This window comes from Podarcis raffonei, chromosome 2 (assembly GCF_027172205.1).
Source record: "Podarcis raffonei isolate rPodRaf1 chromosome 2, rPodRaf1.pri, whole genome shotgun sequence".
Taxonomy (NCBI): domain Eukaryota; kingdom Metazoa; phylum Chordata; class Lepidosauria; order Squamata; family Lacertidae; genus Podarcis; species Podarcis raffonei.
In genome coordinates, this window is record NC_070603.1 from 114399886 (window position 1) to 114424243 (window position 24358).

General features: G+C 46.5%; 1 protein-coding gene across 1 annotated transcript; it reads left to right on the forward strand.

Moving 5' to 3' along the window:
* The first annotated feature begins 493 nt into the window (after window positions 1-493).
* LOC128408770 (zinc finger protein 420-like) lies at window positions 494-23927 on the forward strand. Its single transcript, XM_053378791.1, has 10 exons — window positions 494-662; window positions 2681-2763; window positions 3678-3804; window positions 3918-4013; window positions 5404-6501; window positions 16304-16373; window positions 17425-17506; window positions 18649-18775; window positions 19818-19928; window positions 20862-23927. Exons 2-10 carry the CDS (start codon window positions 2689-2691, stop codon window positions 22004-22006), a joined length of 2931 nt encoding a protein of 976 aa, XP_053234766.1. The 5' UTR covers window positions 494-662; window positions 2681-2688; the 3' UTR covers window positions 22007-23927.
* The last annotated feature ends 431 nt before the right edge of the window (window positions 23928-24358 follow it).

A 24358-nucleotide genomic window follows, 5' to 3' on the forward strand; every position in this document is an offset into this window, starting at 1 on the left:
TTATTTATACCCCGCCCTCCCCAGCCGAGGCCAGGCTCAGGGCGGCGAACAAGCAATAATAAAAACAAGTTGAATGAATACAGCTTAAAAACAAGATTAAAATACATTAAAATATTGAAACATTAAAATATTAAAATGCAGCCTCATCACAGGAGAAAGGAAAAAGAAAAAAGAAAGGGGGAGGGAAACAATCTGGCTCCAAGCCAAAGGCCAGGCGGAACAACTCTGTCTTACAGGCCCTGCAGAAAGAAATCAGATCCTGCAGGGCCCTGGACTCATGAGGCAGAGCGTTCCACCAGGCCGGAGCCAGTGTTTTTTATGTTTTAAACAGCAGGGCTCTCGATAGCCTTGCGTTTGCTCATAAATCACAGGCGAGGGTGGCGCTGGGGGAACTACAGCTCCCAGAATCCCCTCTGTTTGGTTTTTGTGCGGGGCAGACGCAAAGGAGGGGGCGAGAGAGGGGGGGGAGAGGACTACAAGTCCCAGCAGCCAGGGTCAGGCTGCCTGAATCCCAAGAGATCTAGCGGAGACATTGGATCTGGGGGTGGAGAGGTTGGGGAGCGGAAAGGGATCTGCTGGCAGTGGGGTGCGGTGGGGTGGCGCCCCCCCAACCTTGGTGAATTGCATCCTGGAGGAGCCTGTGCGCAATTTAGCCAATGCAGGTGAGGCTCCAGAAAGAGGGGCGCTTGCCCTCCTGGAGAAGGAGGTTGGATGGGGTGGGCTCCCATCTTTCCTCCCCCTCGCCCCACTTTTCTGATTCTGTCCTAGATTTTGAGGGTGATGGATCTGGGAGCGGCGTGGGGTGGAGAAGGGAGCGGCTGCAGGGCTTTTGAGTTTTCCTTTGTTTCCTCTCCCGCCGCCGCTCCCACCCCCCAAACCCCAAATCTTGGAAAGGTGGAAGAAGAATGGGGGAAATTCAGGGGAGCGAGGCAAAAACGGTGGGCAGGAGATCACGGCTTCCTTGGGTGCCTGATGCCCTCTCCCCCTTTTTAGCAATCGAACGAGATGGGAAGGGAAGGACAGGAAGAAACAGATTTTTAAAAGCAAAGCAAAAAGAAGTCGGGTCATCTAGCAATTCTGCAGCCTTGCTGGGTGCCCCTCCCCCGATTTTTCCGGGCTGCAATTCCCATCATTCCTGACCATTAAAACAGCATCTCGCGGCCCACAAGGTAGTAGCAGGACTTTTTTAAAACAACAACTTGGTTTTTAGTTTGCGTTTTCCTGTTTTATTGTGTGCCCTGCTCCTTTTACTGGAGAACTGTGTCAGTGCCCCTGGGATCTCTTCATAGCTGTCAACTTTTCCCTTTTCTTGCGAGGAATCCTATTCGGAATAAGGGAATTTCCCTTAAAAAAAAGGGAAACGTTGACATCTATGGATCTCTTTGGATGAGGGGTGGCTAAAAAAATGGATTGCAAACCAATCAATATGGTGCACCGAAAGCAGGATCCACCCAGTCCTGGTCTCACAGTCGCCAACCCAGTGCCCCCAAGCAGGACCCGGGTGCAAGAGCAGTCCCTTTGCTTGCGATTCCTGGCAACAGGTATACAGAAGCATGCTGTCTCTCCGACAGTGAAGGAAAGACGTAGCCGTTGTGGCTAGTAGCGTCCTCCTTCTTGACCCCTACTCCAAAACGCACGTGCGGATGGGCAGAGTCCAGAGGGGGGGGGGCAAGGATGTAAGTCTGTTGCAGCTAACACAGCAAAGAGAATCTCAGGGCGCCTGAAGTCATGGTGGCAGAAGTTTTTGCGGACTGGAGTCTGCGCTGTCAGATGCAGGAAGGGCTCTGCTCAGTTGAGTGACGGATTTTGGTTTTTAGTTTGCGTTTTTCTGTTTTATTGTGTGCCTTGCTCCTTTACCTGGAGAGAAGAGATGTCTCAATGCCCCTGGGATCTCTTTGGATGCGGGTGCTCAGGGCCACCGACCCTGCTGTTATGGCGACTGAGGTGGCCGCCTCAGGGCAGCAGGTGAGGCGGAAAATGGGGCAGAACTGTTGGGAAGATGGAGTTGAGCAAGCGCCATGTCGCCTGGCCTGCACCTCCAAAGGTGGCTTGCTAGCCTCAGGTGAGGTGAAAGAGGCTGCTGTCCTCTCGCCAGCACTGAAGCACGAATCGGCCGCCTACGTGGTCAGCTTCTGCCAGCTTGTCCCTTTGCCTCAAGCTGCAAAATGTCGGCCCTGGGTGTGGAGCAAAAAGGGTAAATGGTGGCTTTTCCATCCCACTCCCACCAAGCTACAATTCCCAGAGTGGTGCAAATCCTCTTTACAGTGGTACCTCGGGTTACATACGCTTCAGGTTACAGATGCTTCAGATTACAACAGACTCTGCTAACCCAGAAATAGTGCTTCAGGTTAAGAACTTTGCTTCAGGAAAAGAACAGAAATCGTGCTTTGGCGGCGTGGCAGCAGCAGAAGGCCCCATTAGCTCAAGTGGTGCTTCAGGTTAAGAACAGTTTCAGGTTAAGAACGGACCTCTGGAACGAATTAAGTACTTAACCCGAGGTATCACTGTACACGGAACTCTGGGAACTGTAGCTCTGGGAGGAGAATATAGAGGCGGGGTCTCTTTTTCCCATCTTGCATTTTACCTCAGAAAATCCAATGTAATGTTGAAAAACGAGATCCCCCCCCCCCTTTGTACTTGAAATGAACCACTTTTTCCTTTGGCTTTTTAACTTCTACAGAAGACAAAATGAGGGCCATGTTTCTGTCCGGATTGTCTCCTCCTTCCAGAGGATGGGAAGGAGCTGCAGCCGAGCCAACTCAGGTAAGACGTTGGGGGCCCAAAGTCCTTCCATGTGGAAGTGATTGGGATACAGTCATACCTCATGTTATGTTTGCTTCATGTTACGTTCTTTCAGGTTATGTCCCGCGGCGACCTGGAAGTACCGGAAGGGGTTACTTCCGGGTTTTGCTGCTCACGCATGCGCAGAAACGCAAAATGACGTCACGCGCATGTGCAGAAGCGGCAAATCGCAACCTGCGCGTGCACAGACGCGCCGCTGCGGGTTGCGCTCTTTTCATGTTGCGAACAGGCCTCTGGAACGGATCCCGTTCGCAACCAGAGGTACTACTGTACATGGAAAAATACCCTTTTAACTCCACGGAAAAGTGGTGCCCATTGAGGGATTGCGCATCTGGCTTGCGTGCACGTGATACAATACAGTGGTACCTCGGGTTAAGTACTTAATTCGTTCTGGAGGTCTGTTCTTAACCTGAGACTGTTCCTCACCTGAAGCACCACTTTAGCTAATGGGGCCTCCTGCCGCCACTGTGCTGCTGCTGCAAGATTTCTGTTCTCATCCTGAAGCAAAGTTCTTAACCTCAGGTAATATTTCTGGGTTAGCAGAGTCTGTAACCTGAAGCGTGTGTAACCTGAAGTGTATGTAACCCGAGGTACCACTGTACACTATTAACATTACTTTCAACAGTCATAGGATCCCCCAGAGGATCCTGGGAACTATAGTTTAAGGGTGCTGAGAGTTGTTAAGAGGCCCCCTCCTCCCCTTTCAGCTACAGTTCCCAGAGCTCTCTGGGAAGAGGGACTGATTGTTTAAACCACTCTGGTATATAAATACTATGGAGTGAAATATAGAAACGTTTGCAGACTTTTGTTTTCTCTCTGTGGGTGAGAGCTTTTGAGGCAGAGGCGGCTGAGACGAGGATTCTTCTTTCTTCCAGAGGCTGGTGACTTTCAGAGATGTGGCCGTCTATTTCACAGAGGCACAAGGAGCTCTGCTGGACCCAAATCAGAGAGCTCTATACAGAGAGGTCATGATGGAGAATTATGAGAACGTGACCTCCTTAGGTAAGGATCTTTGCTTCCTTGTTTTGTTAAGCTAGGGAGAAAAAACTCCTGCTTTCTGATGGTCCTTTGCGGGAAGAGGAGGGTTTTTAATTTTTTGAAAATCTTTTATCAAGGGTTTCCGGTTGCAAAGCCTGTCCTCATCACTCGTCTGGAACAAGGAGAAGCTCCCTGGGTACCAGATCCTCGGAACTTGGGCAGCAGGTGCTCAGGTGAGAGGTTAGGGCACGCCAACAGGCAGATAATCCATTGAGGAGTGTCTCCATCACCCAGACATGGCCAGCCATGAGTCTCAGCCATTACATTTGGATGTGTTGCCTCTTCTTTCATAGAATCATAGAATCATAGAGTTGGAAGAGACCACAAGGGCCACCGAGTTCAACCCCCTGCCAAGCAGGAAACACCATCAGAGCACTCCTGACATATGGTTGTCAAGCCTCTGCTTAAAGACCTCCAAAGAAGGAGACTCCACCACACTCCTTGGCAGCAAATTCCACTGTCAAACAGCTCTTACTGTCAGGAAGTTCTTCCTAATGTTTAGGTGGAATCTTCTTTCTTGTAGTTTGGATCCATTGCTCCGTGTCCGCTTCTCTGGAGCAGCAGAAAACAACCTTTCTCCCTCCTCTATGTGACATCCTTTTATATATTTGAACATGGCTATCATATCACCCCTTAACCTCCTCTTCTCCAGGCTAAACATGCCCAGCTCCCTTAGCCGTTCCTCATAAGGCATCGTTTATGAAACACTTGCTTGCCTTGTGTGGGGAAGGAATCCCACAACTTTGGGGCTGCCACAAGGAATACCCTCTCTCGGGTCGCCCCAGCCACCAGACCTCTGAGCTACCCAAAGGGCTCCCTCCCTCTTCTGATCTGAACATCAAAGAGGGTCTTCAGGGAAGGAGACAGTCTTTCAGATATTTAGGGCCTAAGTCGTTTAGTAGCCATGAAGAGACTTATTTCTCTGTGAGTTTGTCTAAGCCTGTTTTAAAGACACCGGATTTGGCGGTCTGGTGGCCACCACTTTCTGTGGCAAAAATTTACCTCAGGAAATTTACAGCTTACTTCCAGTTTTAAAGCCACACGATTTGGCGGTCTGGTAGCCACCACTTTCTGTGGCAAAAATTTACCTCAGGAAATTTACAGCTTCCTTCCAGTTTTAAAGCCGCCCGATTTGGTGGTTTGGTTGCCACCACTTTCTGTGGCAAAAACTGGCTTCAGGAAATTTACAGCTTACTTCCAGTTTTAAAGCCACCCGATTTGGCGGTCTGGTTGCCACCATTTTCTGTGGCAAAAATTTACCTCAGGAAATTTACAGCTTCCTTCCAGTTTTAAAGCCACACGATTTGGCGGTCTGGTAGCCACCACTTTCTGTGGCAAAACTTTACCTCAGGAAATTTACAGCTTACTTCCAGTTTTAAAGCCACATGATTTGGCGGTCTGGTTGCTGCTGCCACCATTTTCTGTGGCAAAAAATTCTCCAGGAAATTTACAGCTTATTTCCCACAACTCACCCTGATTGACTTTTCTATGATTCTTCCTCTTCTGGAGTTGAAGGTCAATCCTGTCAGTGTTTCCCCCCCCTCACTTCTCACCCCCTTCCAGGTGTCTTGAGGAAGAACAACTCGTGCCGCAAGTGTGGGAAATGCTTCTCCCAGAAACCGGATCTCGTCATACACCGCTTGGTCCACATGGGAGAGAAGCCCTTCAAGTGCTTGGAGTGTGCGAAGTATTTTGTTCACCATTCGGAGCTCGTGAAACACCAGCGGGTCCACACAGGGGAGAGGCCCTTCAAGTGCCTGGAGTGCGGGAAGTGCTTTTCACGCCAGTCCGTCCTCGCGAACCACCACAGGATCCACACGGGGGAGAAACCTTACAAATGCCTGGAGTGTGTAAAGTGCTTCACCCAGAGATCGCAACTTGTCAGGCACCGGAGAGTTCACACGGGAGAGAAGCCGTACAAGTGTCCCGAGTGCGAGAAGTGTTTTGCACGCCACTCGGTCCTCATCAACCACCAAAGGGTCCACACGGGGGAGAAGCCCTACCAGTGCTTGGAGTGTGCGAAATGCTTCGCACGGCAGTCCGTCCTCGTGAACCACCAGAGAGTCCACACGGGGGAGAAGCCCTACAAGTGCCAGGAGTGCGGGAAGCGCTTTGCTCACCAGTCGAACCTCGTGAACCACCAGAGGGTGCACACGGGCGAGAAGCCCTACAAGTGCTTGAAGTGCGGGAAGTGCTTTGCCCAGCAGTCAGACCTCGTGAAACACCGGCGCATCCACACGGGGGAGAGGCCGTACAAGTGCTTGGAGTGCGGCAAGTGCTTCGCCATCCATTCGGACGTCGTGAACCACCAGCGGGTCCACACGGGGGAGAAGCCTCACAAGTGCCAGGAGTGCGGGAAGTGCTTCGCTCAGCGCTCGGCCCTCGTGAGCCACCAGCGAGTGCACACGGGAGAAAAGCCCTACAAGTGTATGGAGTGCGAGAAATGCTTCTCTCAGCTGTCCAACCTCGTGAAGCACCAGCGTGTCCACACAGGAGAGAAACCCTACGAATGCTTGGAGTGCGGGAAGTGTTTCGCTCGGCACTCGCACCTCCGCGTTCACCACAGAGTTCACTTGAGAGCGAAAGCCAGCCAACGCCTCAACGATCTCGAGAGCTTGATGGAGAAGGGGGGCCTTATTCAGTATCAAATAGCCAGCACTTAATTGAAATTGAAATACTTTATTGTCACTTGTACAACTTGTATACAGTGAGATTAAACGAGCACCCCCAACTCAGCTCTCTTAATTCCCCTCGTTTACTGACACACACACACCAAACCCGAAAGTCAGTTGCCCTGTTGTTATCTTTTCATTCAGCAGCCTAACAGCCCACGGATAGAAGCTGTTCTTTACCTTGTTGGTGCGACTATTCATGCTTCTATATCTTCTGCATGAGGGCAGGAGATCAAGATCCCTGAGAATTTTCCTCACTCTCCTGAGGCAACGTTCTTCCGCTTTTTCATCCAGCGGATTCACGGGACAGCCCATAATATCTTGTGCTGTATTCACCACCCTCTGCAGGCACTTCCTATCAGATGATGTCAAACCAGCGTACCACACCGTGATGCAGTAGGAAAGGACACTTTCTGTCTGTAGAAGGAGATCATCAAATGTTGATTGACACATCGTTCTTCCGCAATACTCTGAGGAACATAAAAAGAATTTGCTGGATCAGGCCAGAGGCCCAGTTTGTCCAGCATCCTGCACCCACAGTGGCCAACCAGATACCTATAGGAGGCATGCCAAGGTGACCTTCTCAGGCTTAGGTGAGAAGTACCTTGGGGTGAAGACGGATTTAGTATTTAGCAAATAGCCACAGTTCTTTACCTGAGCTTGACTTTGCAGTCAGCAGGGCAGCCACACACCAACAAGTCAAATGGGCTCAGCTGTGTGTGTTGTCTACCTTTAACAAACAAGCCAGCGGACCTCACATACGTTCTTCTGTTGTTCCTTTCTCAAACAGGAAAACCCAACCCACCAAATATTCTACGACTGTTTGCATAACGGGGGAGCAGGGAAAGCTGTTTGTGACATCATGGGTGCTAGCCAGTTGGCGCTGTCTGCAACTGCCCTTTCCCTGGCGCCAGCTTTTTGGAGCTTACCCCCCAGGCTAAGAGAATAAACACATTTATATTGAAGGCAGCAGAGGCCCTTGCCAGTCACCCCACCACTCTGAAATGTTTGTATCTGTCCTTGTTACTAGGCTGTAACGGTGTGGGAGAAATCAGGTATGTACTCTTTCGATTCCAAGTGTCCGGCTCAGGAGTGAAGTTACTGCGGAGGGCTGCCCCCATTATCCTTGAATATCTGGTATGCTTTATTGCTGTGGAGCCTCAAGTCCCAAAGGAGTAGCCTCAGTATCTCCTCTGTAAAGTTGCACCTTCGTTTACTGAACATCTTCTTAAGCCACACCTATGTTCCCATCAGTCACAGAAGCAGCAGGAAGAGTAGAATTTCGGGAATCAGGGCTGAATACCTTAAATAAAATTATAAGCTGCTTTTGAGTAGTTGAGAGAAGAGGAAAGATTTCAGCTGAACGTACAGCTATATAACCAAAGCTGTTCTGATCTGTAATGCTGGCTTTAAAATGTTCCGTTTGGCAGTTTTGCGACCCGAAGCCTGATTTTGGGTACCTGTCGCGTTAGGGTTTGAATCGGAATGGTACGGTAGGGGAAAGCACTTCAGTTTTCCGATTAGCACTGTTGTCGTTTAAATACTTTGGTTGTTGCTGCTTAGCGGCCTAGTTTATGCCCAGTTGTGTGTCTCTAAGGCGAGATAATTGCTTATGAGCATCTAGCTATGTATATTACGGTTTGCAGCGTTCTGTCGTACTCTAGAGTGGGGGTGGTGAAACTCCACACACACACACACACACACATTGAGGGCCACTTTCTCTTGAGGGTGATCTGTTGGGGGCCACATCCTGCCAGCAGTGCGTGGGGCCAAAGTCTATGATGGGTGGAGCCAGAGCTCAAAGTGCGTAGGGTATCAACCTTTCAGCTCCATTCAGCCGCAGCCAAGCATGGCCAACGAGACGAAGGGAGTTTTAGTCTGGAAACATATGGAGGGTGCCTGGGGGGATCAACAGAGCCCAGAGCTTGTCTTGCTCAACCATTACGTCGTTTGTATTATACACAGTTCTAGTCGCTACCTTCCACACATCTGCGTAGGTGCCGTTTGTTTATTTATTTCGGCTTTATTTTATGTTCGACAATGATCTATAATTGTATGCCGGGTATGTATCTTGCCACCAGAGTCCTGTTTGATAGCACTGTTTTGCAGAATCCTGTAAAACCTCCTTCTTTTTGGAAAAAACAATAAAAGTTATCTAAATTTTAAAATTAAACCAGAACCTGGAGCAGGCTTATATACAGATAGGGGCAGGCTTGGTTCTTAATGGCTGGGGGTTGGGGGGGGGTCACCAGGGACAGGAAGGAGGTTTAGCTCTGGCTCCTGGCAGTGAATCTGAAATTCTGGTTGCATTAAATGTGCAGTCACCATGCGCTTCTGAAAGGAAAAGCAGTATCCCATGGGGACAATTGCAGCTGCCAGGAGAGAACCTCTCTCTTAGCCCAGATAGTACTTCACCCTGACAGGGATCCTATAGAGGTGGGTACAGAGTGGGTGGATTTGGGGGTATAAAATATGCACAGACCCCTTCTCAGGGATCCCATTTAAAGCACTGTTACACCTCTTTGAACAGTCATGGCTTCCCCCAAGGAATCCTGGGAACTGTAGTTTGTTAAGGGTGCCGAGTGTTGTGAGAAGACCTCCCTATTCCCCTCACAAGGGCTACAATTCCCAGAGCGGTTTTAACAGTCAATCCCTCTGGGAACTGTAGCTCTGAGAGGAGGAATGTACTCTTGGCACCCTTAACAAACTATAGCTCCCATAATTATTGGGGGGAAGCCATGACCGTTTATAAAGTAGTTTTATACTGCTTTAAATGTATGCGGTGAGCATGATCTCTCTCACACACACGCAGAGTCCATTTTGGAACCTGCAGCAGAGTCTAATGATGTTTATCTCTGGCCTGAAGCAGAGCCAAAATGGCGCCCTCCCTCGCCCTCCCGGGGCAAACACTTTGAAAAGTCTTCTTGTACCATTAAGACCCCAGTTCTTGCCTTCAGCTCTCCTTCCCGGCCGCCTCATGCAAGGCCAGCCCTGCCTAAACCACCGTTTTGCACGACAGGATTTTTCTCGCTAACCCACCAGAATAAACTGACATAAAATTTTGGTGGAGGGCATGTGCTTCCCGTTGGAGGAGAGGTAGGCTACAGATATAAAAAATTAAAATGATGGGGGTGTTAAATGAATTATTTACTTATTGGCTACCTAGCTGTAGGCCAAGTTGGAAAGTCAGTCTGGAGCTTAGAAAGCTCTTTTTTTTCTTCATAGGAACTAGCTCAAGTTCAGTGAGTCCAAAAGGGAACTTAGCCCAGTTCAGTGTCTTCCCTTTGCAAAACAAACTAGTTCGGACCACAGTTCAATTCCAGTACGCCTAAAGGATCCTTGACCAAAAAGAATCTCAGCATTCAGGATGCTACAGGCTGCTGTGCTGAAGAGTGAGATACAGTTTAAGAAGACAAGGCGTGAATTGTTTATTTTGTTTTGTTGAAACAATTAACGATTTTAAAGGCCCAAGGAGTCTAGAAGAGTCAAAAATGCACGTAAGAGAAAGAAGCTGAAGCTGAACTAGACATGGTTCAAAATTCTACCCCTAAAACAAACTTAATTCACGTTCTCTTCCCCTGGGAATTATAGGGACGGCTTTGGAGATTTTTGAAGTAATCCAGTGAACTTTGCGAAACCGAACTAGTTCATTCCTAGCAACTAGTTCATTCCTAGCACTTGGAAAGTTCGTTTCGCGGCTCACCATTCTGTACATCTGTACCAGTCATGGCTCTTTGCTCTTTGTGCTGTGTTTGTGACCTTCATGTCCCCCCTATGTTTGCTTTGTGCTACATGTTTTGTTCCAGCTTGCAATTTATGTGAAGTTTGCCTTCGATAATTTGTAATTTCATTATAATCCTATAATACACTGCGTTTATTGATTTGATATTCCACTACATAGAAACAGTACGTATGTGTGTGTATACATGCAATATTTCATTGCTTCTTGTTCTTTTGCGTTGGGCATGGTTCAAATTACACTTTAAAGCTTTCTGTTGTTTTTTAAACAGGCTCAGAAATTTCTGGCGTTTTTTCTTTTTTAAAACACAACCTCATAGTATTAATCACTACAAAGGGCTGCATTGAACGCTGGAGTTTTGCTTATGCAATGGAACTTCCATTTCCTCTCCTTTCCATCTTGCAGGGTGGAAAATAATAACTTGACTTCCCCATCCCCTGGGAGCTGATTTTGAGGGTGCTGGTGTAAGGTGTGGACAGGAGAAGTAGAAGTTTTGTTCTACTCGTGGAAGTCTCCTGCATGAGCACGGCTGCAAGTGCTGGATACAGCCCCTAGGCGCTGACAACTGGAAAGAATTAAGCGAGAATCAATAGGCACAACCCAGCCTAATTTAAACAATTCAAAATCTCATTGTGAGACACGTGAAGCTGCCTTATAATCAAACCTTGAATCCATCTAGCATGGCATGGTCATAACTGATTGGCAATCCATGCAAAACATGAGCTTTCCACTTAACTCAGATAGGGTAGCTCCGGCAACAGAGCATGAGACTCCTAATCTCACGGTTGTGGGTTTGAGCCCCAAGGCGGGGGGGGGGGGGAGATTCCTGCCTTGCAGGGGGTTGGATTAGATGACCCTCGGGATCCCTTCCAACGCCACGATTCTGTGATTCTACAGCCTCTCATTTGAGTTCAGTGGGAGAGTTTGGAACAGTTAGTTGCTTAACGCTGGCGGTCAAAATCGAAGGGCACTCAAAAGTACTGTACTTGTCAGGATCGTGTGCAATGTTAAAGTAGGGTTGACATACATGTGGAATTTTCCAGACGTGGCCCATGTCAGTAGTGTAGATTTTGGCAATTGGCATTAAAAATACTGTAGGTCAAAACCACTTTTTTTTAAAAAAAAGATTTTGCAAAAAAAGGCTTGAAAACTTTGCCAAAAATAACTTTTGTGTCCTGAGTTTCACTTTATGAACCATGGCAACCTTAGTTAAAAGCTTTGTTGGTGTTGTTAAATAAAAGAAGGAACTTATTAATCGGTTTAATAGATAGGAGGATTTATAAGAGCAGTTGGCATTTGATATGCATAATAATCTTGTGGTTAAATGTTGGATAAAAAGACTCCAGCAAATTAATATTGGATATGTATGCATCATTCTGTAAATGTTTTCCACAGTTTGATTACTGCAGTCATTACAATCATGATTAGAGAGATGGCAAATTAGGGACCGGTGATGATTAATTAGTGGTTGATGTAATATAATTATATTAATTTATCACGTTGGTTTTTTAAAAATAAATATTTCTTGATTGAAGTAGGTATTAGATTTTGAGTATTGTGGTGTTGTGAAAAATCAGTTTTATTGGATATATTCAACTGATTCAGAGCACATGTTTACTGAGACAAATAATCCACTGTCTTCAGTGGGATTTGCTGTCTAGTAAGTGTGTTTAGAATAGCAATCTCAAATAAGATTCAGTGTTTGCAATCTGATTGATAGAGCTAATAGCAAATTGCAGTTAAATTTCATAGGATTATGTAAGGAGAGAATAATGAGTGCTCTGGATGACAAAATTAGTTTATGAATCCCATATCCTTAGAACTACTTTGTAAGAATTCTGTAGATTTTTTAAATATTAAATATAAATATAAAGTAGCTCTGCATAGGAAAGAACAAGGACAGAAATATTTCATCACACTTCTTGAATAAATCTGAAAAATATTCTAAATCAGCAGAACACATTTGTGGGATGATACCCACAAATACCATTTGTGGGATGATACCACAGTGGGTGGCGCTGTGGGTAAAAGCCTCAGCGCCTAGGGCTTGCCGATCGAAAGGTCGGCGGTTCGAATCCCCGTGGCGGGGTGCGCTCCCGCTGCTCGGTCCCAGTGCCTGCCAACCTAGCAGTTCGAAAGCACCCCCGGGTGCAAGTAGATAAATAGGGACCGCTTACTGGCGGGAAGGTAAACGGCGTTTCCGTGTGCTGCGCTGGCTCGCCAGATGCAGCTTTGTCACGCTGGCCACGTGACCCGGAAGTGTCTCCGGACAGCGCTGGCCCCCGGCCTCTTGAGTGAGATGGGCGCACAACCCCAGAGTCTGTCAAGACTGGCCCGTACGGGCAGGGGTACCTTTACCTTTACCTTTGTTTAAAAACTGAAATGACTTCAAAATTAAACATAACTAAGATACATGGTGCTTCTGTGTCGGGAGGTAGGGTTACAAAAACAGAAAACCAGCAGTGTATAAATCACCATTTATGAATGATATATATTGCAAATAAAGGGGAAAAATGATAAAAATATTAATCAGTATTACATAGGTGGAAATAGCCCATAGCCTGGTTAAAATAAAAACTGAATAGGCTAAAAAGATGCAGATATAGGAACGAATGATATTCAGCAAGCTTGAATTAAAAATTAAGAAATACTGGAGGAAAATAATTTAATCAAGTAACGTTAGATAGAATTGATGAAATGGAAAATAAAGATGGGGAAAATGTCCCCTTCCACCCCCGAAAGATCAAAAATAAACAGGAGGTAGCAAGTTGTAGCTAAATCAAAATCACGGGTTGGTGTGTTATTGGGTGCCCCCAGAGTCACTTGAGAAATTCAGGGGTAACATTGGGGTTGTTGACCCACCTTCCTGACCTTTATTCTCTCAACTTCCTTTGGGTGCCGCCAGAAAAACCTGGGGTTGCTCCTCCTTGGTCAGTGGCCACTTGGCTCACGAACTGGTGTTTGCAGGCTAGACCTCTGCCCTAAACAGTCAGGCTTCCTGGCAGGCGAGGAAGTGGTCCTGTTGCAGCACTATGGGGCCACCCCTTCCTTTGGCTCCCCTTCTTCGGTGACCCTGTTGTTTTTGCTCTGCTTGCCAAGGCGAAACGGGCATTGTTTTTGTGGCAGACACCGTCAGCATGTGTCCTCTGTTCTGGTGGGTCATGGGGGCTGACCAGCGTCAATTGCCATCAGACCCCAACACTGGAGGCGAGTTTGCCGGTTGCACATTCAGCGAGGGCTCCTCCTTCTCCCGCTCGTCGTGGCCTCAAATGGAGTAAGGATTGGCGCCTGGGCAGTGAAACTACAACGGTCGCCACCGGTTCATAGGAACGTCAGAAGAGCTGTGCCGGAACAGCCCAAGGGCCCATGAAGTCCAGCATCCTATTCTCAGTGGCCATGGGGAGCCCACAAGTAGGAATCCTGATCACAGCTGTGCTCTCCTTACTTGCAGCTCCTTGCAGCTGGTTTTTAGAGGCATACTTTCTCCGACAGTGGAGGTAGACCATACCGTATTTTTTGCTCTATAAGACTCACTTTTTCCCTCCTTAAAAGTATGGGGAAATGTGTGTGCGTCTTATGGAGCGAATGCAGGCTGCGCAGTTATCCCAGAAGCCAGAACAGCAAGAGGGATTGCTGCTTTCACTGCGCAGCGATCCCTCTTGCTGTTCTGGCTTCTGGGATTCAGAATATTTTTTTTCTTGTTTTCCTCCTCCAAAAACTAGGTGCGTCTTGTGGTCTGGTGCGTCTTATAGAGCGAAAAATACGGTAACTATCCTTCTGGCTCCAGCAGCTTAGATCTATTGTTAATATTTTAAGACAAGGCGCTTGTAATATTTAAAGCGGAATAATATTCTGGAGGGTTTGAGAGTAACTTGGGCTTGCTGTAAGGTGATTGATTGATTGATTGATTGAATGAATACTCAGAATAAACTCAGTATATAGGGTACTTATATATTGGATCATTTATGTGAGTGGGTAAGAAGAATGCATTAAACGATATAACCTGATTGGGTTTTTTTTCTTACCTGGAGGGTTTTGTGATGTCTCTTGTCTTTGTGTTCTGTTTGGATAAACGTAACTTTTCATGTTAACGGTTAATAAAAGTTTTAACATATATTCCTTGTAATCAATAAAGGAACTTCCAAGTTATCATAAAACAATATCCGTTGTTGTATTTTCACTTTATCTTTTCGTTTGACTATGTTCATTATATCCCGTAACTTACAGCACAAGCTTTTCTTTAAAAGAAAAAAAGAAGAAAGTTCTTGGGAAACAACTCTAGGATTCAGTATTTATTTATTGCAAAAAATGTATACCACTTGATTGCGAAACAACAACAACAACCCACCAACAACTTCAAAGCAGTTTGAATAAAAAAGAATAAAACAATGAAAAAAGTAAAAACAACTCTTTAAAAAATTGATATCAGCAATAAGATAAAAAGCTGAATAAAACACGTTAGCATTCTACATACAGTGGTGCCTCACAAGACGAAAATAATCCGTTCCGTGAGTCTCTTCGTCTAGCGGTTTTTTCGTCTTGCGAAGCAACCCTATTAGCGGATTAGCGCTATTAGCGGCTTAGCGGCTATTAAAGGCTTAGCGGCTAAAAGGCTATTAGCGGCTTAGCGGCTTAGAAAAAGGGGGGGGGAGCGAAAAAAATCGCAAGACTCGCAAGACGTTTTCGTCTTGCAAAGCAAGCCCATAGGGAAATTTGTCTTGCGAAGCAGCTCAAAAACGGAAAACCCTTTCGTCTAGCGGGTTTTTCGTCTTGCGAGGCATTCGTCTTGGGGGCACCACTGTATCTGGGTAGGCATGCATAAGCAAAAATGTTTCCAGCAGGTACTGAAAAGGGTGCAGTGAAGGCATCTGCCTGGTGTCAATAGTGGTGCCGCACTAAAAGACTGATTCCTTACCAACCTGGAGCAAGTATTATATGGTACCTGTAACAGTGCCAGTTCTGCCGATCAAAGTGGTCCGAAGTTGTCATACACCCAAAAGGATTCTTTGCCTGATCCGGCAAGGCCCTGTTTATTTCCTTTCCCCCCTCATATAATTTTATTGCAGCTTTAAAATCATAAGAGAAGGGGGGGAAATAAGAAAGAAAAAAGAGAAGATACCCAGGAGAGGGTGGGAGAAGAGTATTAAAGAAGCATCAATGCAAACACGGAACGTGAGTACGGTGGAATATTGTTGAGGTTTAACAAATATTTCATAGAATCTCAGAATTGTAGAGTGGGAAGGGACCCCACTCTAGTCCGACCCTCTACAATGCAGGACTTTCCAGCACATTGGGGGGGGGGGGCGGGGAGGAAATTCTGCAGTAATTAGCAAGGTTCTGTATATGCTTTAATCCCTAATCTTATATTTAATTTAATTGTTTTTTAATTATTGCCCCCCCCCATTTTTTTCCAGCTGTTCTTATTTTTATCTGTCAGGGGGAAAGGCGGGGGCTGCTTTTAAAATGAGGCTGCTTTTTAAATTGCATTTTAACCTGTATTTTAAATTGCCCCCCCCCCGCTATTATGTTCCCATTGTAATTTTACTGGTGTTAGCGGCCCTGAGCCCGGCTTTGGCCGGGGAGGGCGGGGTATAAATAAAATAAAATTATTATTATTATTATTATTATTATTATTATTATTATTATTATTATTATTCGATATACAATATCTTTATTGTCATTGTCCCATACAGAACAATGAAATTGAAAAACTACATAAAACATTCAAAACCCCCTAAAAACTCTGAAACCCCATTTTAAAATACAATATACATTATTATTATTATTATTATTATTATTATTATTATTAAACAAAAACAACGTTAGGCTGCCCCCCCTCCCACCACCACGCAAGAACTACCATAAGCAAGCACCAACTCTTGTTTCCAAAGCGCCAGCTGCGAGCAGAGCAGGGAAGCGAGGACTACAATTCCCAGAAACCCCCTTTGCCAAACGTAACCTCGCGCAACGGAAGAGCGCGGGGCCAAAGGACTACAATTCCCAGCGGCCACTGGGCTTCCGTGCGCCCCATCCCAGCAGGAGCCCGGATGAGGGATGGGATGGAATTGTCAGGAGCGACACCGAGGAAGCGTCCGCAGGAGCCCCGTGAAGGCGCGCAAGGGGTGGGTGGGTTGACTTTTGGGGGACCCTGGAGGGGCGAAAGACGTCATGGAGCTGGGAGGAGGAGGAGGAGGCAGAACTCCTCTTTGTTGTAAAAAGGCTCCTCTCTTTGCACGCCCTGCCATTGTTGCTGGATAAGTGCTTTCCGGACTGAAAAATAAAACTAAAAGGGGGGACATACCAGACAAAGAAGGCAACTAACGCTCCCAAAGGAAGTAGCTGAAATGGCTGACTAATGCCCGTGGCTTTTCTGGCTGGCATGGGGGGTTCCTTGCCTGCACACTCAATAGGATTCCATCAACCTGTTGCCAGTTGTCTCTCCACACTCCCATGGCAACCTTGCCTGGGAGGTTGTTGGTCTGCAATTTAGGGGTGGCTGCCTTCTTGGTCCCAGAAGAGGATAGAGATAGTCAAAAGTCTCCCCCCCTTTTTAAAAGAGGGCACCTTTTATCCAGAAGGCTAGTGTGGGCATTGTGGTTAGAGGGTTGGACTGAGACGAGAGAGAGTGGGTACCCAATGGCCTTGAAGCTCACTTGGTTATCCCATGATCAGACATATTCATATTGTCTCTCTCTTTCTCTCCTCTCTTCTGTTCTCTTCTGCTCTGTTTTCTCTCTGTGTGTCTCTCTCAGCCTGACAGGGTTGTTAACTGGGATCCCACAGCTAATTCTCCCCTGGTCTCCTCGCTGGCCCAAATAGGACTGATTTAGCCAGCTAGCCCTGGTGATCATCAAATGTTTATTGGATGGATTTCCCCCCAAATTGATTTTTGCATTCTGAATTTATTGTTATTCACGTTTTATGCTGTTTTTTGTTGCATCAATTAAGTGTTTTAAATTTGTTGTTAGCCGCCCTGAGCCTGGTTTTCTGAACCGGGAAGGGCAGGGTATAAATAAAAAATTATTATTATTATTTGGTTGGGGGTGGGGAGAAAAGGGGGAAATGAAGTAGAGGATGCTCTGGGAACAACTGGGGCGAAGAGGGTTGCATGTATGTGGCTCTGTCTTGCTCGTATCCCCAATTTTGATAAGCCGCCCTTTGGTCCCCCACAAGGTGCAGAATGATGTCGGCGCTTGAATCCGGATTATCTCCCCTTTCTGTAGAAATGGCAAGGGCAGCAACGGAGCTGGCTCAGGTAAGGAGGAAGGCTCTGTGGCAGGTGCTGGGGAAGGAACAGGCACCTATGGCTGCTGCCCTGGACTTGAGAGTCAGGTCTCGCTGGGTTCAGCAGGATGTGTATGCCAGCCAACTGACCCAAGGATGGTCCCTTCCCACTGCTGCTTCCGCTGGACTGTAACTCCCATCATCCCCCTGACCATTGGCCGTGCTGGCCAGGACTGATGGGCACTGGAGTGCAACATCTGGACGGTGCCAAGTTAGGACAGGCTTTCCCAGAACATAGGATTGGGCTTGGGGATGCCAAGCAAGCAGCCTTATTTTCTGCTGGGGCTCAGAAATACAGTGGTACCTCGGGTTACAGACGCTTCAGGTTACAGACTCCGCTAACCCAGAAATAGTACCTCGGGTTCCAGCAGCGCGGCAGCAGCAGGAGGTCCCATTAGCTAAAGTGATGCTTCAGGTTAAGACCAGTTTCAGGTTAAGAACGGACCTCCGGAACGAATTGAGTTTTTAACCCGAGGTACCACTGTACAGGCTCTGCTGCTCGCCTGATCTACAGAGCTATTGGCACAGAATAGGAGAACCATGTTCAAAAATAATAAGAATAAGAATTGGGTGAAAAGTTCCTGCATTGCTAAATGGTCCTTGTGGTCCTTTCCAACAAAGGCCAGAAAGGGCACTTACCTTTTGTTCCCCGCCTGCGATGTTGAGGTTTACTTATCCTCTCTGTCAGTGGTAAGCATATTTAACATTGTAGTGTACATGCTAAAAGTGGCCTAAGTTTTCCTTTTGCTGGTGCTTATATAGCCAAAATGACACCTGCCTGTCCAGGAGCAAAAGGCTTAGAACAGGCATAGGCAAACTCGGCCCTCCAGATGTTTTGGGACTACAATTCCCATCATCCCTGACCACTGGTCCTGTTAGCTAGGGATGATGGGAGTTGTAGTCCCAAAACAAATGGAGGGCCGAGTTTGCCTATACCTGGCTTAGAGCTAGAAATGTCACCCATACAAAGAAGTTGTTGTAAAATCACATTTTTTAAAAGCTGACATGCCATAAATCTTTTCAAACTATTCACTGACTAACTGATTACATTAAAAAAAACAAAATGTCGTTCATGAAGTAGTGGGAACTAGACAGAACCCTTTATTCTTACAGAGTCCGGTGACTTTTGAAGATGTGGCTGTGTATTTCACGGAGAGCCAGGGGGCTCTGCTGGATCCAGGCCAAAGGGCCTTGTACAGGGATGTCATGATGGAGAACTATGGGAACGTAACCTCACTGGGTAAGGAGTTTGCAGCCTTGATGTAGAGGCCTGATCCTCACTGAGGCTGTCAACCGATATCTGCACGATATAAGATGGAAGCTCATCTGTGGGAATTCTTCTTAGGCACCTTTGGAGCGTCTGAGGAATCTCAGATTTCCCCAGGACTCAGTTTGACTAGCACTATTTAAGGAATTATGACAAGGCGCTGTGCTTTAAACCACAGAGCCTAGGACTTGCCGATCAGAAGGTCGGCGGTTCGAATCCCCGTGACGGGGTGAGCTCCCGTTGCTCGGTCCCTGCTCCTGCCAACCTAGCAGTTCAAAAGCACGTCAGAGTGCAAGTAAATAGGTAGCGCTCCGGTGGGAAGGTAAACGGCGTTTCCGTGCACTGCTCTGGTTTGCCAGAAGCGGCTTAGTCCTGCTGTCCACATGACCCGGAAGCTGTACGCCGGCTCCCTTGGCCAATAAAGCAAGATGAGCGCCGCAACCCCAGAGTTGGTCACGACTGGACCTAATGGTCAGGGGTCCCTTTACCTTTACCTTTACATCAAGTATTCTCTGTCGGCCATGAAGGAGGAGCAGGAAGAAACTTAAACACACAGCAGAGTTCCCAAAAAATAGCTTTACTGGTACTGAAGGCAAATGAGCATAATGGTCACAAATCCAGCACATTCAGGATTGGCACAGTCCATAAAAAATCCAGTTGCGACAATTACAATAAAACTCACAATACTTATAATAAGTTTAAACTGTAACACTATAGCAAACAGAAATAGAACACCAGAACAAAGGAGACAGAAAAGAGAAAGTGAGTGAGGCCCATGCTCCTCCTGGTCTTAATATTATAGTCAGTATGGCCTTGACAAAAAGATAACGGAAGCAGTTTAAACCAGCTGTACTCAACTTCCCAGAAGAAATAATCCAAACAACAGAAACCTTCCTGTTTCTTTCACATAGAATGAAACTTTCTAGAACCCTCTTGAACTAAGCAGAATAGGAAAGTTCGATACTTTCTGTACTAAGAAATGCAAACTGACACTCTCACATTGCCTTGCCTACAGGATTTCTGTGCCCAAAGCCTGAACTCATCTTCCAGATGGAACGAGGAGAAGAACTCTGGGTACCCGAATCCCAAAACAGAGGTGAAGCAGGGATCCTTGATGCCTGCTCAGGTAAGTTGTTGGCGATTAAAAAAACCCTCAGCCAGTTGATGTTCTCCCCTTGCCTCCCTTTTAGTGATGGTCTGGAACACTCCTTCCCCCTCGTGCATTTATTTATTAATTAAATTTCTTATCCACAATATCCCAGGGCGAGTTACAATAATAGAATCATAAAAACAAGTAAGCCTGTTCCAACCAAAACGTAACAGTATAGATTCAACAAAATCATCACCATCCATTTCTTAAATCACTTTTTAACCACCGTCTCAAGATAATTAAGATACAGTGGTACCTCTGGATGCAAACGGGATCCGCAAACTCCATGGAACATAAAACGTGGGTTCTCAGGAGATTGTGGAGTTGTCCTTCGTTGGAGGTTTTTAAGCAGAGGTTGGATGGCCATCTATCAGGGATGCTTTAGCTGAGATTCCTGCATTAGACTGGGGCGTTTGGGTTTCTTTGTTGAGCGCTGCTGCTTTTTTGTATTTTTATTTTGTTGCAATTTATGTGGGAATCGTTCACTTTGGTTTTGTATTTTTTAATGATACATTTATTGATTTTGACTACTTTTGCTATGTCGTGGTTATGTATTTGTTTCATGTTGTAAGCCGCCTTGAGCACGGTTGGAACTGTGGAAAGGCAGCGTACAGATAAAATTACGCAGGCGTGTATGTATGTACAGTGGTACCTCGGGTTAAGTACGTAATTCGTTCCAGAGGTCCATTCTTAACCTGAAACTGTTCTTAACCTGAAGCACTATTTCTGGGTTAGCGGAGTGTGTAACCTGAAGCGTATGTAACCTGAAGCGTATGTAACCCGAGGTACCACTGTATATGTATTTGAAAGGGGTGGAGTAGATGACTGTTGGAGTCCCTTCCAACTTTACAGTTCTATGATTCCATTCATTTAGAACATTGACTAAGAAATCCTCCTTTCTCCTACCAGGTGACCCTCTGGAAATGGAAGCGTGCCCCCGGTGCGGGAATCATTGCGGCGTCGTGCCCCAGAGAATCTTGGTGGGCAAGAAATCCTTCCGGTGTCTGGTGTGCGGGGAGTGTTTTGCTCGGCAGCCGGGCCCCGCCGCGACCCGGGTGGGAGAGAAAACCTACAAATGCCAGGAATGCGGCGATGGCTTCGAACAGCACGCAGCCTTCGTGAGCCACTGGAGAGTGCACACCGGAGAGGAGCCGTACGAATGTCTGGAGTGCGGGAGGTGTTTCCCTCAGCCCTCGTCCCTCGTGAAGCACCGGCGCGTCCACGCGGCGGCCGGCGGGCCTCGCCACACGTGCCTGGAGTGCGGGAAGGGCTTCGCTCAGGAGTCGTCCCTTACGGCCCACCAGAAAACCCACCTGCAGGAGAAGCCCCACAAGTGCTTGCAATGCGGGGAACACTTTGCCGACCACCCGGCCTTTGTGAGGCACCAGAGGGTCCACACGGGGAGGAAGCCCTACAAGTGCCTGGAGTGTGGGAAGTGCTTTGCTGACCGGTCGCACGTCGTGGCGCACCAGAGAGTTCACCAGGGAGCCAACCCCTACAAGTGCCTGGAGTGTGGGGAATGTTTTGACCAGCACTCTGCGCTCGTGAGTCACTGGATGATCCACACCGGGGAGCAGCCCTACGAGTGCCTGGAGTGCGGCAAGTGTTTCCCCCGGCCCTCAGCGCTCGTGAAGCACTGCCGCGTCCACACCTCCGAGAAGCCCTACACGTGCCTGGAGTGCGGCAAGTTCTTCGCCCAGCAGTCGGGGCTCGTGAAACACCAGCGCATCCACACGGGGGAGAGGCCCTACGCCTGCTCCGAGTGCGGGAAGTCTTTCGCCGACAGCTCCTCCCTGGCCAGGCACAAGAGGGTCCACACGGGGGAAAAGCCCTTCGCCTGCTCCGAGTGCGGGAAGCGCTTTTCCGACCGCTCGAACGTCTTGGCTCACAAGAGGGTCCACACGGGCGAGAGGCCCTACAAATGCCTGGAGTGCGGGAAGTGCTTCTCTCACCGGTCGCACATCGTGAAGCACCAGAAGTTTCACGTGAAAGAGAAGCTGTCGGCCGCGGGCAAGTTGCCTTGTCCTGGAGCAGTTAAACAAGAAGCGCTCTGAATCTCGGGTGAGGGTCATTCCATGTTAAGCGATCCAATTTTTAATTAATTTTTTGCCATCCAATTTTCTTTCTTTTTAAAATATTTTTTATTAGGAATTTCAACATAACAATTTATCAAAAACACATCCTTCTCCTCCTCACACTGAGAGCCAGTGTGGTGTAGTGGTTAAGAGCGGTAGACTCGTAATCTGGTGAACCGGGTTCGAGTCTCCACTCCTCCACATGGGTGACCTTGGGCCAGTCACACTTCTCTGAAGTCTCTCAGCCTCACTCACCTCACAGAGTGTTTGTTGTGGGGGAGGAAGGGAAAGGAGAATGTTAGCCGCTTTGAGACTCCTTAAAGGGAGTGAAAGGCGGGGTATCAAATCCAAACTCCTCAAATCCAAACTCCCCCCCATTTTTTCCCTCCCCCCCTCAAAAAAGCAACCCCCACACCCCACCCCAGACTTCCCTCAGCTCCTCTCTCTGGTTTTTCAGCACATGTTATTCTCTGCATATTATAAAATTGTAAATCCAATTTTCTTAAAACTTTGTACACTTGTTGAATGAGCAAAACTAAGTTTAAATCTAAACTTTTAATTCTTTCATCTCGTCCCAGTTTTGACGTATGAAGGTCAAAAAATTGACAGTTTTGATCATGCCCTACTACACAAAAACCTTAAAAGCTCAGCCCAGAATGGAGATACTTCAAAACTAAAAATATAAATCTCTTCAGAAGTTTAATATGATGTTGCACAAGATGGATTTCCTCTCAATTTTAAAATTAAGCTAAAAAATTTAAAGGTGATTTTTAAAAAATCAATATGATTAAGATTTCCCCCCAAAAAATGTATCGAATATTTCATATTTCTAAGAGCTTCCTGCAAAATTTCATCTTGGGATCTCAATGACATCACAGTTAATAAAAATATTTTGTACGTACCTGTCTGCCTTATTGGATTCTATTTAGCATAAGTGGGTTTTCTTGGAGTAAAATATAGCAGAATAAACAAGACCTTCAGGCATTTCTTTAAAAAGTTATTCAATTAAAAGCTAGTCATGCTTTTCTTTTAAAAATGTATTTCCAAGCAGAACGATAGCTTGCTGAAATCTGGGATCTTCCCTTATACTACTTTTAGGAAACTGAAACTGAAAGCAATATAAAATGGTAAGGTAAAAGTCACTGAATCACTTGACATGGAATGACCCACTAGAGTTGTATTTCCCTGTTAACAAATCACCCAGAGAGTTTTGCGCAGCACTAAGCTTGGAAATGTGAACTCACGTTGGACTTCCACAGTTCTGTATTCTGCACAGGGGAGTTCTCTCAGGTGAATAAACTCTTGAAGCACCTGAGTCCAGAGCTGGTTGCATTGAAGGGTGCTTTTTCCAAGGCCCTAAACTTGACGTGAATTGAGAGATTTCTGCTTAGGACTGACGTGCATCTGATTCCTCCAGTTTCTCCAGTAACATCAAGTGAAAAGAGATCAGTGGTGCGACATTACTGCACTTGACATTTCCCTGCCTCCCGGAAATATTATTATTATTATTATTATTATTATTATTATTATTATTATTAATTTCATTTGTTAATAGCTTCCTGCAAAGCATCTTGAAGCAATTTCACAAGTACAATTAACCGTATTATTTTTATTTATTAAATTTCTGTCCTGTCCTTCCCCCACCCAAAGGTGCCCAGGGCAGCACCCGTCAAAAAGTTAAAGCGATGGAATTTAAAATACAAACTTCGTTTAAAAATAATTTTAAAACCGCACATGTAAAACAACTGCACACGTAAAAGCAATTAAAATATTATACAGGCATCTCCCCACCTAACTCAGGGGTTACGTCCTTGGGTACCGCGCATAAATGTGAAATTATGTGTCATGGGGAACATCGTTTAAAAAGCCTGCAAACACCTATAGCTCTTTAAAACCTTTTTTTTTAAAAAAAAAACCTTCAAACACCAGCAGCACTTACCAGACTGGCCTGAATAGTGACAGGGTCTTCCGCATCGCTGGAGGACATTGTGGAAACGACGACAAGTGGGGTAGACTGATACGCCAGAGTGCCTGGCTGTGATTTTTGTGCCATTTTTGCCCTTTTCATGCCTTTTCGCAGTTTAAATTAGTTTATTTAATTAGGTATCTGAAGAAGCGTGCATGCACATGAAAGCTCATACCAATGACAAGCTGCACAACTGTCAGCTGATCCTCAAAAAAGGGGGCTTTTCCCCTTTGCAAAAGAAGCTGCACAACTGTGAGCTGACCCCCCAAAAACGGGGCTTTCCCCATTTCCTCCTCTAAAAACTAGGTGCGTCTTATCGTCAGGTGCGTGTTGTTGTCGTTTAGTCGTGTCCGACTCTTCGTGAC

Excerpts from the sequence above, each read along its gene's own strand:
- LOC128408770 (XM_053378791.1), top strand. The coding sequence starts at position 2,689 with ATGAGGGCCATGTTTCTGTCCGGATTGTCTCCTCCTTCCAGAGGATGG. Across the intron at positions 2,764-3,677 it reads CTGCAGCCGAGCCAACTCAG|AGGCTGGTGACTTTCAGAGA; the intron begins GTAAGACGTTGG and ends TCTTTCTTCCAG. Across the intron at positions 18,776-19,817 it reads TGGGAACGTAACCTCACTGG|GATTTCTGTGCCCAAAGCCT; the intron begins GTAAGGAGTTTG and ends CCTTGCCTACAG.